Here is a 12,801-nt window from a genome sequence, read left to right on the forward strand (position 1 = left end):
CTCCTCCTAGACCATCAGAGTTAGGAAGCTGAAACTTTGGTGAATAGTTTACCCATTATCAGGGATGTACATGGGCATTTTGGAATTTATTGCCACAGGGGGTTGGGCTGTACCCTGGGGGTTGAATCTAAATCCTTAGACATTGTAAATTCTGCTATCTCCTCCTAGACCACTGCATGTAGGAAGTTGAAACTTTGGGAATTGGTAAACCCATAATCAGGGATGTGCATGGGCACTTTTGAATTTTAGTGCCACAGGGGGGTGGGCTGCCCCCAGGGGGTGGTTGATCCTAAATTCTTTTCACATTGTAATTTTTGCTATCTCCTCCTAGACCATTAAAGTTAGGAAACTGAAACTTTGGGAATTGGTAGACCCATAATCAGGAATGTGCATGGGCACTTTTGAATTTTAGTGCCACAGGGGGTTGGGCTGTCCCCAGGGGGTGGTTGATTCTAAATTCTTATGGCATTGTAATTTCTGCTATCTCCTCCTAGACCATTAGAGTTAGGAAGCTGAAACTTTGGTGAATAGTTTACCCATCATCAGGGATGTGCATGGGCATTTTGGAATTTTAGTGCAACAGGGGATTGGGCTGTCCCTGGGGGTGATTGATTCTAAATACTCATGACATTGTAATTTCTGCTATCTCCTCCTAGACCGTTGCATGTAGGAAGTTGAAACTTTGGGAATTGGTAGACCCATAAATTTGGCCTAAATTGGAATTTAAAAAAAAAAACACATTTGCAAACTTTTCCCTCTAATACTATGATGTACTTAATTTAATTAGTAACTAAATCTAGATATTAATACCTTTAAATACAAAAATTAAAAATAAATTGTTATTTTAAAAATTCACAACATTTGCAGTCACCTTGCTCTCTGAGCAATTTTATTTTAAGAATTTGCTTTCTGTATACAAATCTCTTATTCTTTTAACAGAAATGGTTACTGGTACCTAACAATATAATTGTCCTTCTAACCGGACACATTTCCAAATATATGACTGTTGGTGAAAAATTAAGAAGGCTGGGTCTACGTAGCCTGTAGATATAATTTATTTTATTGATATTATTATTTTTTTAAATTAATTAAAACTTGTAATATGTTGTGTTCAGCAAACAAGTTTTTATTTTGTAATTATCGTTTCTGTCAGCACATAAATGCTGTGTTCTGACAACTAGAATTGATGTACATAAAGCTTATGTAAGAAGCAGTTGTATCTTATCATTTGTGTTTGAACAATATGACGTACACATTATAACATTTGAATGCTGTCTCGGGTCAGTGTAGACCTGTCGTCAGTCTCGAGATATTTGCTGAAATGCCACCAGGAGCTACGTGAGACAATACATGTGGATATAAGACCACATTTCTACTGACATAGATTATGTATTTCGGTGTCAGAAATGTTAAAACTCAAACATTAAAGTACAAAATATACTTCTTAGCCCAGACAGTAGAACCACGTTAACGCCAAAAATAACAGCACCCGTAAAAACTAATGTTTACAGATATTGAAATATAAAAGTTGCCATCTTCCTTTTTATGTACAGACACGATACGATCAAACAATAAGCCCTGTCTCCATTCCAGCATAGACGGATTTATTTTTAGGAGAGAGAGGATTTTCGTAGACTTCTTAACCTTACAATTTACGGCATTCAACGGCATAGCACCGTCACCTTAAAGGAGTGTTATCAGTTGCATTATTTAGCCTCTGTCATCATTTATCTATTTAGAAAATTTAATGTTCATCCAGATTTACCTCAGTTTTTCATTGCGCTTCTTATATTTCAATACTTTGGTCGGGTTTTAGTAACATTCATTGTTTTTACCCGGCACCCAAATATGATGCTGTTAGGCTGTAACTCGAAAAGATACTTAGCATCAAACAGATGAGATGGGATCAAAAGAGACTTTATTTGTAAGTGTTCATGGTTATAAAGTTGACACTGGCCTTGTGATATCCGGACAGTGCCGTATGTCCCATATGATGCAGCGTCCGGAGACGCTGTGACTACCCGCTACCAGGACGACATATTGATTTTTCACAGAACTGTATGTCTCTTGATAAGTAGACAGTCATTTTGGCTCAGCAAAAAATGTCCACAATAATAACTGCGGCCCTGGTTGAGGGTAGGCTGTGACCGCACGGTATCGTACCGATTAACAGCCTCTGTGGCGTTGTCAACTTGAAACTTTGACAAATTTTTGAAGTACATTGCAAGTTGCAACTATTTCGTAGACGGCGTTGCACAGTGCCCATCACATCCAAATAAAAAACTGTTCGATAGACTTGCCACGCAAGATTGTCTTGCGACACTGAGTTGTCAGACTTGCCAAGGAGATACAATCCTCTCATGGTTTTAGGAATCATAAAGTAATAGTGAAGATGCAATATAATAACTAAGTCTAATTCACTTGCATAAATGTGAAATTATATGTGTCTCTTTATGGTGCTTAAAAACGCACGGGGAAGCAATGACATGTTAAATAAGTTAATTTTATGTTAACGCGTCAGTCAGCAAGGAAGACGCATAGGGGAAAGGGCGACATTAGCAAACGACACTCGCCGTAGACCGAAGACATTCACAAAACAAATAAAAGAAAAGAATGTGCTATAAGATTTCATCGTGTGGCGGCAGTCGTGGCAAATGTAACCTTGGTTTACGAGTCAATATGCGCTATTTATATGTTTTTCCTTCAGCTATTTAGTTTTTCTCAGTAAGTCGTCCTTTTACCACAAACAGTCCGGTGTAATCTGATCGAATGTCTAAACTTCTTGTATTATCTTCATACCACACCATTTCGTCAAAACCAGCCGACTTCAGAGCATTAGTGATTTTAGCTTTGTCAAGTGGCAGACAAAAGAACTTCTCTTTACCAACTGTGTAATACGTTTCATCCAACACTCCAACAAGAACGATGTGTCCCCCGTGTCGTAGAAGTCTGGCGATGTTGACGAGCGCCCTCTGGTAGCTGGCGACGTCATGACAAGCAGCCTCTAAACACAGGCTGCTGAGGACGGCGTCAAATGGCTCGACAGGATTTGGAGACAAGATGTCTTCTTTCGTGACATCGCAGTGTTTGACGGGAGTCATTTTTTCGCGGAAGGTTAGCTGATTTTCCATCCATTTGCTCCTATAAATACCAACAGTTATGAAAGGTTAACAATTATGTGGCGTTCACTTGGATCAAATACACATAAATACTTGTAAGTAGATGTTTGTCATCGTGAGACACAAGAGCCATGCAAATGATGTGCTCTTCTTTTAATAGCAGCTCCATTTCATTTCTTGATAAAACCACCTCTAAATTTTTTTTACTTTATCATTTAGCAAATACCATAATGGCAAACAGAATCCCTTTTTTTAATGAAAAAATTAACGCGCTTGTACCTTTAAAAATATATTTTTACCATCTTTACAAAAAAAGATGTTATATACTTCTTCCATAGGAAAGGCCTGTAGTGCTAGAATATTGTAAATGGTTCTAATTAATGGAATAATTGGTTAAATCATCTTAGTGACCATGATTATATATACGATGGTACCTCTTTATTATGTTGAAAAAAATTGTATGATTTTACTTTCACTTTGGTGGCTAAAGAACCCTTTACACTGGACTGCGTTTCCACATCCTTTGGTAGGCCTACGGTCCCGTTTGAGAGTTAAAAAAAATATTTACGTGTCGACAACTGGCCGATCATTGAGCATTCATTCTGCAACCAAAGCAATGCTTGTACCTCCTTTCTACAACCACAGCGATGCCAGTTTCCTGGTGGCACAAAGGATGCAGAAAGGACGCCGTCCAGTGTAAAGGGGATTTAAACGATTGACGGAATCGCAGGAAATTGTTACAGCTAAAGGTAGAGGTTTTTGAGCACAAGTACATTTACACTTAATGGAATTTTAAATGCTTTGCCGTTTGAATCTTAGAATGCGCCACCCGAACACTTATTTATTTGTTTATTTTTGAAAATTAAACTTACTCATCTCCGTCCAACTTGGCATGGTGTTTGAAGTGTGGAGACCAGTCGTGGGCGGTGTCGTCTGCTGCCCACCATTTCACCAGCTCATCTCTGTTACACTTGGCGTACTCACTCAGTGTGATCCTGTCGAACCATTTGGCGCTGGGAATGAGATTGGCAATCACCGGCCCTGATCCTATTTCCAAAATGCGGCGACCTGTGATAGTCCCTGCAAATAAAAAAGAAGTCTCGAGTTCAAAGTTTTTTATCGGTCAGTGTGCCTCTACTTGTAATATCGCCATTGGAAAGCCATGAATAATTCGTCTTTCACAGCGAACTAGCTTGACTTACAGGTTCTGTATAAGTAAAATAATAAAAAAAGCAAAACAAGAAAACAAATATTGCCCCCAGGACGCCTTCTAGAAGGCCTAGACACCCCCTCCCCCCAACACAAAGACTTTTTAGGCACGTCAAACATAAGTGCAGGGAGCATTTTGTAGGTGAGGGTATTAGCAGAAGGGGGTGACAATGTACTACACTGTAGTATACGATCGAGGAAATCCTACCTGAGGAAAATATTTTATGAAGAGTTTTCGGTATGAACATTGGTGAAGTGGGTTCTTCCGGCGTTCCTTCGAGTATGCACGATTTTAGATATTCTTCTGCACTGAATTTCTTCTGGTAGTCCTCTCCAAATAAAAGCATGTTGGTCATATTGTGTCAATATTAATTGTTGCTATCAGATGTTTCGATCCTTTAAGCCTCGTTTACAGCAAGCTGATCCTTCCACGAAATGTTGGTAGCTCTTCCAAGTCTCGGGCGTTATTTTATCTGCATAGGGTGGCCTATCTGCGTTCTTACCAAACTTTGATGTCCCTGTAATAATAAGGATAATCATAATTAATAATTGATTTTTGACGTGCAGCTAAGTCGAGCCAAGCAAGTCAAAGCATTAAATATTTTCACTCTCTTCGCCCCCTTTGTATGGATTCAAGGTGCACTAGCCAAACAGTATACCTACATATTCTTGTGTTTGTAAAGGTTTTTTTAAATGGGCCGTTATTGTTGATCTGACCTCATTTATTGCAGGTCCCTTTTAACTTTGCATATATTGATCCTCGGGACGACCGAACATGGAGTTACTATTTTTACTGAGGTAGCATACGCTATATACACACGTATAAGAAATCTGGCTGGGAATACTTCGAATAAGTAGGTAATTTGTCTCGATATTGACTTCATGGACGAATTTCATGTTAGAACTTACAGTTTAATGTCAACTAAGAAATTAGAAGGAGAGTTTTTCAACTATTTTTGCAAGTGCACTGATAAGCACAACAATGACAAGCAAAAGCGACGGAAATTCCCATTGCTAAAAATAATCCTTATCGTGTCCTTACAGTGACACTGAAACTTATTCGCCATTTTATAGTGAATTTTCGCGTTTGTAACATTCTCAATTATTAGCAAGGGGGAATGGTTGGATTTGTTTAACGTTTACTTTGACAGTGCCCAGTTTTATTTTGAAGAAGATTAGGCCTGCGAAAAATTTCAAACTTGCAGTCCAATCCTGCAACCGGACACCAAAATAGTTACAGTTCCTTTAATCTTTTTCAGCCGCTTTAAGGAGGTTTGTAAGGATGGATGCCACCAGACCAGAGTATATCCACAACCATCTGAGCCTTGACTTGAAGAATGAGATCACCAGAGATCAGTTTAAAGCCATAAAACAACTGCTCTGGGGCACAGTGGGGAGGGCCCAGCTGGAGGAAGCAGAAGATGTGTGTCACGTGTTTAACCTGATGTTTGACAAGGGCATTATTTCAATTGGAGAGTATGGTGTACTGAAGAGATTGGTGAGGGATACTGGAATAGGAAGATTGGTTGGTGTCATTGAAGAGGCAGAAAACAGAATAAGGACGTGTGAGTATTAACGTACCTTTATTTGGTATATGACAGATAAAGTGTATGTATTTCTTTCTCCTCATTCTCTCTCTCTCTCTCTCTCTCTCTCTCTCTCTGTGTGTGTGTGTGTGTGTGAATGTGAATGATATGTTAATTCTACGGTAAGTTCTGTTATCTTTCTTAAGATTCTGTAATATTTTCAACAAAATGAGCTTTTACAGGAATTACAGCTGATTTTTGTCTTTTGTCACCTCCAGATAAAGCAAATGAAGACCAGGTCAAGAAGGAATAATTAAGGCCTTTGGCACCTTTGCAGCAGTGGCATCAATTTAGAGAAATCCCACCTGAGGCAGAAATTTTGTGGACTTCTTAGCTTAATTCACGCAAGTCTGTAGAATAACATGTCTAAATTTCTGCAGCCCCATTCAGAGACAGTATCTGTGTTTAGACCAACTTTCAGTTCAGCCAAGCCACCATTGAAGGCAACTGACGGTAACTTGAACCAGGAGAACACTTAGCTTGTTTACCATTTGAGAGAGGGCACTTCCGACACTTCTTTACCCTCCTAGATCACAATGCAGACCACATCGTACCTACAAAACCAAGAGGACAACCTTTGCGTTGGCCGTCCATATCCACTGACACAAACCCAAAAGGTACCCTCTGGATAGAAATAACTCGCCGAGCTATTATATACCCTACTGATCTGGCCTACAGATTTGCCTCAACGAAATGCCAGATCAAATTTCCATACATCTCTGTGTGAATGTATGCCTCGCCGAGTAGGAGGTCTATAGTCAGCCTTGCTTTCAGAGGACAAACTCTGACTGATGTGTGGAACACTGCCAGATCAATTCCTCAGAAAATAGCTGAAGGAATGCCTTGCCGAGGGCTCAGACTGCAGTCAATGGAGGTCACATACGTAATAAACTGTTGAAATCTGTTGAATTGGTCTTAATAGTTCTTTGCTGTGAGAGAAAATTCAGATAGCCTCATACCTTTCAAATAGTTGAGTTTCCAAATAAAGCACTGTGCATGCATTGCTGTTATTCGCCATAAAATCATCCATGTGTTGTTTTTAAAGTTGTTTTTTTTAATATTTTAAGTAAATATTTGATGACAGATTGAAATTGAATGATTTAATAAAGACATAACACCCATGATGGCAATTGTTGTTTATTTATTACTTTAAGACGGGGAACAATTTAAGAAATTATATTTTGAAAGTCTACATAGAAAGGTCTCTTATTATCTTTGAAATTAGAAACCAAAACCTTTTTTATCGGACACAATAAGAGAGGGTGGGGGGTCTTTTTCGCATGCGGCATTGACATTTCTATTTTAAAGTCATTTCACGGAAATCATACTTGCCGTCAATTCAAAATAAAGCCTATTTGTTATAGTGAGGAATGACGACAAAAGTTTGGAGCTTTCGAACGTTTATTCACCGACTCCCTTTTTTCACAGAATCTACAAATATTTATAGGACTCTATTTTCTCAAAGAATTTTCCACTCTCATATTACAAAACGCTATTCAATATTTCCTAATTTAGTAATTTCATTGAGACTTGTTTTTAAATTTAAAATATTTAAAATATTTTCCGCATTACTCATGCTTGGAGCTTGTCCATCTCGAGTATGTATGAGTTTTACACATGTTAGAAACGTGCAAATCTATTGAAAAATTAACCAATCAAATCCAACTATATGTGACTTTGAAATGTTCCATCCTTTGTTACTTCGAGAACAATCTCTACACTTGTTGACACTTAAAGAAATTTAACTTGCACTCAATAAATTCCTACACATTTGATTCTGTTTTAATTGTTTTGTAATTATCGAAAGGGTAATTCATTAGCTTTACAACATATTCAAAAGCCTTACAAACATGAAAAGCAAGAGAGGGTGGCAATCGAGGGGGGGGGGGGTTCTTTTTGGCATGCAGCCATTTCTGTTTAAAATTCAGGACACGGTACTCGTAAATGACGTCAGTTCTAAAAGCCCCATTCAGACGCCTTTGCAAATATGAGTACCGCAGTGAAAATTGGTCTTCGGGTAGCCCGAACGTCGAGTTGACGTCACTGACACTGAGCGAAGTACGTCAACATTAATTAGTATACATCCTACATAATATCTAGAAAACATTCCTGGGAAATTGATTATATTAACATATATTTTATGTCAATTAATCAAATAATGACAATCGAAAGCGACGGAAATTTCCATGACTAAATAAACTTGTCATCGATAAATATAACCCTTGTCACGTACTGGCTATCCATGACGCTGTCGCCATTTTGCAGCACACACCGCACACGCGTATAAGAAATCTGGGAATACTTCGAATCAGAAGGCAAGTTGTTATTATATTAATTTCAAATAAGAATTTTTTGTCATAAACTTTTATTAATACTTTATCTCAGTATAATCTTAATGTTAATTTAATGTTATCTTAGCAATTAGAATGGGAGTTTGCCAACCTATTTGACATGTGAATTGACAAGCATAATGATGACAAGCAAAAATTTCTATGACTTTAAAAATTCCCATCGCTAAAATAAACTTTATCAAGTCCTCACGATGACACTCTAACTTATTTTCCATTTTGTAATGAATTTTAAGCGTTTATAAGGGCTTAAAAACTTTCAAACTTGTGGCCGGACACAAATAAATTTAGTTTCTTTTTCAGCCGCTATATTAAAGGAGGATTGTAATGATGGAAGACAGTCCAGCGTATATCAACAACCGCCTGAGCCTTTCCTTGAAGAGCGAGATCACCAAAGATCAGTTACAGAAAATAAAACAACTGCTACGGGGCCCAGTGGGGATGGCCGAACTGGAGGAGGCTGAAGATATGTGTTATGTGTTTAACCTGATGTTTGACAAGAACTTTATTAAAATTGGAGAGTATGGTTTTCTTAAGAAGTTGGTGGAGGGTGCTGGAATACCACGATTGGTTGATGTCATTGAAGAGGCAGAAAATAGAATACGTAATTACTGTTTACTGTAAAAACAGTGTTTAGCTCCTAAACACATTTCTAAGCGCCTGTTTTGTCTCATTTTTCAACGCTCCTAAGCACTTTGGCTCCTTAGCATGTAACAAGCTTTTAGCCTGAATGTGTTTAGCAGTATTATATGCGTCTTTAACGGCTATATATATGTATGGTGTATATGATACGCTTTAAGGCGTTAAGGGTTTCAACGGTTTTAGCTACATTCACATATATTCTGTTATTGTAAATGAATTAAGCATCTTGGACTGATTTCTTACTTTCTTTTTTTTGTCTAGAGGAAGTTCAAGATGCAGCAGGAGTGCCCCAGCAGGCCAGTACGGAATCAGTGGGTCATCTGTATACGTAAGAATTTTTAAAAGCCTGCCGACCTCTCTACAGCAACTAGGAGCAGCAGCAGTTGAGAGTGACATTTTGTTTTCTTCTACTAGGACCACAGATTGATTTTTTACTAGATATTGACAGATATGTTTCTGGCCATTTATGAAATTTTTATTATCCTTTTGATATTCACGTTATAACCACATGTAAACACCAAAAAGACGTAAGTATTATTGATATTGTAATTGTTCTCTATGACATCAAGTTACCACGAGTTTTGTGTGTGGCAATGCATCATAATGTATAGAATTGTTATTCTTATTGTACTGATGCACTATTCACTTCGTGAAAATGTCTAAAGTTATGTTAGCATATACAATTTCCATTCAAGCATTCCACTCTCCGATAAACCGCGCCATTTGTTTAAAGTTGAGTATGCCGGAGGAAGTATATATATGTACATATGGAGTATTATAATTGTTCATTTTAATATTCGGTTGGAGTAAATAATTTGAACTGTACTTAGCATCACTTATGTTGTGGGAGTATAAGTACAAAATAGTAGACAGTCTTCAATACGGAGGTTAGGTAGTGTGCAATCCCCCATGCTATGTGAGCAGATATTTGCGTGTAGAGCAATCCTGGCAAATGATCATGAAGTACTCTATGTATACATATGTATCCCTATATAACTATTTGTGTAATGATGATGGTTATTCATATATGTATTTTTTATATATGATATAGTTTGTTGTATTGTCCATGATTGTACCTTTTACTTGAAAGTGTGAATCAATAAAGAATGTGAATCTGAATAGCGGCTTATGGTCTATCTCTATATCTATGTTTTTTTTTTCTTCAATTTTTTTTCATTTTTTTTTTTAAGAATTTGCTTTTCATATACAAATCTCTAATTCTGGCAGAATAAATGTTAACTGGTACAGTACCAACCAATATTATTGTCCTTCTCACTGGACACAGTTCTAAATATTTGATTGTTGGTATTGTTGGTGAAGAATTAAGAAGGCTAGGCCTACGTAGCCTATAGATACACTGTATAATCTATTTTATTGCTATTATAATTATTTGGGGGTGCAGGCCAGGGGGGGGGGGGGGGGGGGGGGGAGGGTGGAAGGTGAAACAGAGATAGGGAAGGCCACTGTATCTATATATTTACTGTTTTGAACAGAGCAAATGTAGTTGCGATCAGAAATGCAGCGTTTTTGTGTAGATATGGCAAAATAGGTTTGTTTCTTTTAAGATAGTTTTAAAATTATTTTCATATCCCGTTTTATTAATATTTTTCTTTTATACTTTGGGAGGGAGGTAGTAAGATTATAGGCCTACTAATGGTGGTAGTTTCCAAATGTTTCTATTCTACTTGTGGAATGCCGCGGTTGGGTCACAGGGTGGAATCACGTGCACAAAACGAACTTGAGATTTCAATCTTCCAGAAAATGTGTATGAAAAAGAGTTGGGCGGCTATTCAGAATAACACTAAGCTCTGATCATATAAAATGCTTAAAGAGTTGTTCCAACTTAAAAGGTCCCACCCACCCCAAACCACTAAGAGCCAATTTAAGACTAAGTAAATTGAGACTAGTCGCTCACTGCCTGCAAATAGAAGGGGTAGGTATGCACCCCCATACCCCCCCCCCCCCAACACATGCCCACCGAGTATATCTGAGGAGGATTTCACTTCCTTCTTAGCTGCCCAGCGTACGATGACCTCCGGTGCCCTTCTATGGCTAAGATCCAAAGCTTCCTTTATGTTTGGGTGAATAAAACGTGTTTTTCGTCGACCAAGCTTAATGTGAACATATAAACGATTGCGGTGAGCTCTTTAAAAGCCATAAAGGGATCCGTGGTGATGGGCATATAAGTTTACAGCTATCACCGCGGTTTTCTTCTTTGTCCTGGTGATATGGTTATCAAATAAATGAAACAAGACTGTGGTTCATAGTCCAACTAAGAAGATATTTTCTTTGAACGAGAAAAAGATCACATCAATAAGAAGCGCTCATTCCGGATTTTGGGCAAAAAATGGATTTTCCTGGGGTTAGCGACAATTCACCATACTTACTTTATGAATCTGTTCCGGCATTCACATTTAGTCCATTTTTTTTTTCGTTTTTGTTAAGAGAACTATTATAGACGCTAGCCATCTTTAGCGGCCACGTGGTCAAGCACAGATTCCAGAATAATTGCGATAACCGCCGTTTTGGTGGTAAAATAGAATTTTTGTTTTTTCAATGAGTTGTTCACAATGTGAAATATGGAAATCGAAGAGTTGTATAACACGGCAGTGTCATAGGTGTAAAACAAAAAAAGTAAATAATTGCATTTTCAGAATTACTCACTAAGTAATTATAGTAGCATTTTGGATTTAAGCCTTGTCTTGCTAAGCACGCGCAAACACTGATCAAATATAAAAACTTTCCGATCTCAAGTAAACAGCAGTGGTCAGCAAACGTGTCGCTTTAATTATTTTCTTTTATTTCACAATTATGACCATTATTGTTTATCATTATTACTATCGTTTTAATAACCCCCGATGTTAGTGTACAATCCCCTTGTTGTCAGCAGTGACTCAACGTGTTGATAAAACCTAACATACGGTATGGTTATAAAATACTTTCTTTATATATGTGTAACTATGTTATAATTACTTATTGACTTGAATGTTATGGCTTTGATTGCTCCTTAGGTGTGAAGGTATAAAGATATTTATTCATTCTATAACAAAATCAGTTTCATATGTAATGTTTTTCCTTGAAAAGACGACGCACAAAACGAAAGTAGAAGCGAAAGTAGAAAACGCAAAGTTACAATCTGTGTCAAAATTGACGAGAAGCGCAATTCTAACAAATCTGCCAAATCGCTGTGTATTAATATGCCAGTATAAAGTGCCTCTTTACTTATTCTAAACAATAAGTAATAAACGCAAAAGAACTTACAATACTCAATTGTGTCATGCATTAAAACGGAACAAAATTATTGCGTAATGTATAATATCCGTTTCACTAAACATACTGTAGGTAAAAGCAATGTTCTTGTAAATAGCAATCTAATTAATACAATTGACAAATACATTGTGTATATGACTTACTTGGCGCTAGCCTTAGCGTTTCTAACTTGATTTCTTATAAAAATGCTATGAGCTCAAAAGACGTCGTCCACATTCGTCTGTCTACGGCAAGAAGAGGGACAGTCTAGCGATGTGGACGCATACAACGAAATGCATCAGCCAATAAACTGTTCATTTTGCTCATTAAGCCGGCTCGGGTCACCCTTGACGTGTAAGGGTCAAAGGACGGACCCATCAGCCTCTGTTTAAACAAAATACTATCTGTCTACTTAAATATGAAAAGCAAAATTAGGCATATTGAATACATAATATGAAAATATTAATTAAAAAAAATAAGCTGTTGCAATGAAAGCATATGCCACTCAACCACCAAATTACATTGTGTATTTTACAGCGGTGTTTTTTTTTTTTTTTTTTCTTAACTATTTTAAGGCATTTTGTTTCACGGATGCGCACAAGGATGTTGTAATCCTACCTTAAAAAATGCGAAAAAAATTTCTCACAA

The 12,801-nt window shown here is 37.4% G+C and overlaps 5 protein-coding genes across 8 annotated transcripts in view; 2 read left to right on the plus strand and 3 right to left on the minus strand.

Annotated features, from left to right (window-relative positions):
- The window catches only part of LOC147759270 (indolethylamine N-methyltransferase-like), a 32,013-nt gene extending 19,339 nt beyond the window's left edge, over positions 1-12,674 (minus strand). The window contains exon 1 of the mRNA XM_086998414.1: positions 12,318-12,674. The gene's annotated coding sequence lies outside the window, so the exon portion shown is untranslated. The remainder of the gene's footprint in view (positions 1-12,317) is intronic.
- LOC147759273 (nicotinamide N-methyltransferase-like) lies at positions 880-3,488 on the minus strand. The gene is made up of 2 exons (XM_086998424.1): positions 3,399-3,488; positions 880-3,141 (listed from the first exon to the last, which is right to left on the minus strand). Exon 2 carries the CDS (start codon positions 3,129-3,131, stop codon positions 2,712-2,714), a length of 420 nt encoding a protein of 139 aa, XP_086854550.1. The 5' UTR covers positions 3,132-3,141; positions 3,399-3,488; the 3' UTR covers positions 880-2,711.
- LOC147759274 (indolethylamine N-methyltransferase-like) lies at positions 3,988-4,684 on the minus strand. The gene is made up of 2 exons (XM_086998589.1): positions 4,537-4,684; positions 3,988-4,199 (listed from the first exon to the last, which is right to left on the minus strand). Exons 1-2 carry the CDS (start codon positions 4,682-4,684, stop codon positions 3,988-3,990), a joined length of 360 nt encoding a protein of 119 aa, XP_086854715.1.
- Positions 5,045-7,038, plus strand: LOC147759275 (uncharacterized). Of its 4 annotated transcripts, none has more exons than XM_086998433.1 (3): positions 5,045-5,186; positions 5,588-5,893; positions 6,133-7,038. In XM_086998433.1, the coding sequence occupies exons 2-3, from the start codon at positions 5,611-5,613 to the stop codon at positions 6,165-6,167; spliced, it is 318 nt and encodes a 105-aa protein (XP_086854559.1). In that variant the 5' UTR covers positions 5,045-5,186; positions 5,588-5,610; the 3' UTR covers positions 6,168-7,038. The 4 variants fall into 4 exon arrangements, with proteins under 4 accessions (XP_086854559.1, XP_086854558.1, XP_086854557.1 ...); XM_086998432.1 differs by having other exon boundaries at positions 5,067-5,182; XM_086998434.1 differs by lacking the exon at positions 5,045-5,186 and adding an exon at positions 5,340-5,413.
- On the plus strand, positions 7,948-10,023 carry LOC147759276 (uncharacterized). The gene is made up of 3 exons (XM_086998708.1): positions 7,948-8,229; positions 8,566-8,866; positions 9,166-10,023. The coding sequence occupies exons 2-3, from the start codon at positions 8,590-8,592 to the stop codon at positions 9,234-9,236; spliced, it is 348 nt and encodes a 115-aa protein (XP_086854834.1). The 5' UTR covers positions 7,948-8,229; positions 8,566-8,589; the 3' UTR covers positions 9,237-10,023.
- Positions 12,675-12,801: the final 127 nt, after the last annotated feature.

Source organism: Lingula anatina, unplaced genomic scaffold (assembly GCF_051362555.1).
Source record: "Lingula anatina isolate TDL-2025a unplaced genomic scaffold, LinAna3.0 unanchor82, whole genome shotgun sequence".
NCBI classification, from domain to species: domain Eukaryota; kingdom Metazoa; phylum Brachiopoda; class Lingulata; order Lingulida; family Lingulidae; genus Lingula; species Lingula anatina.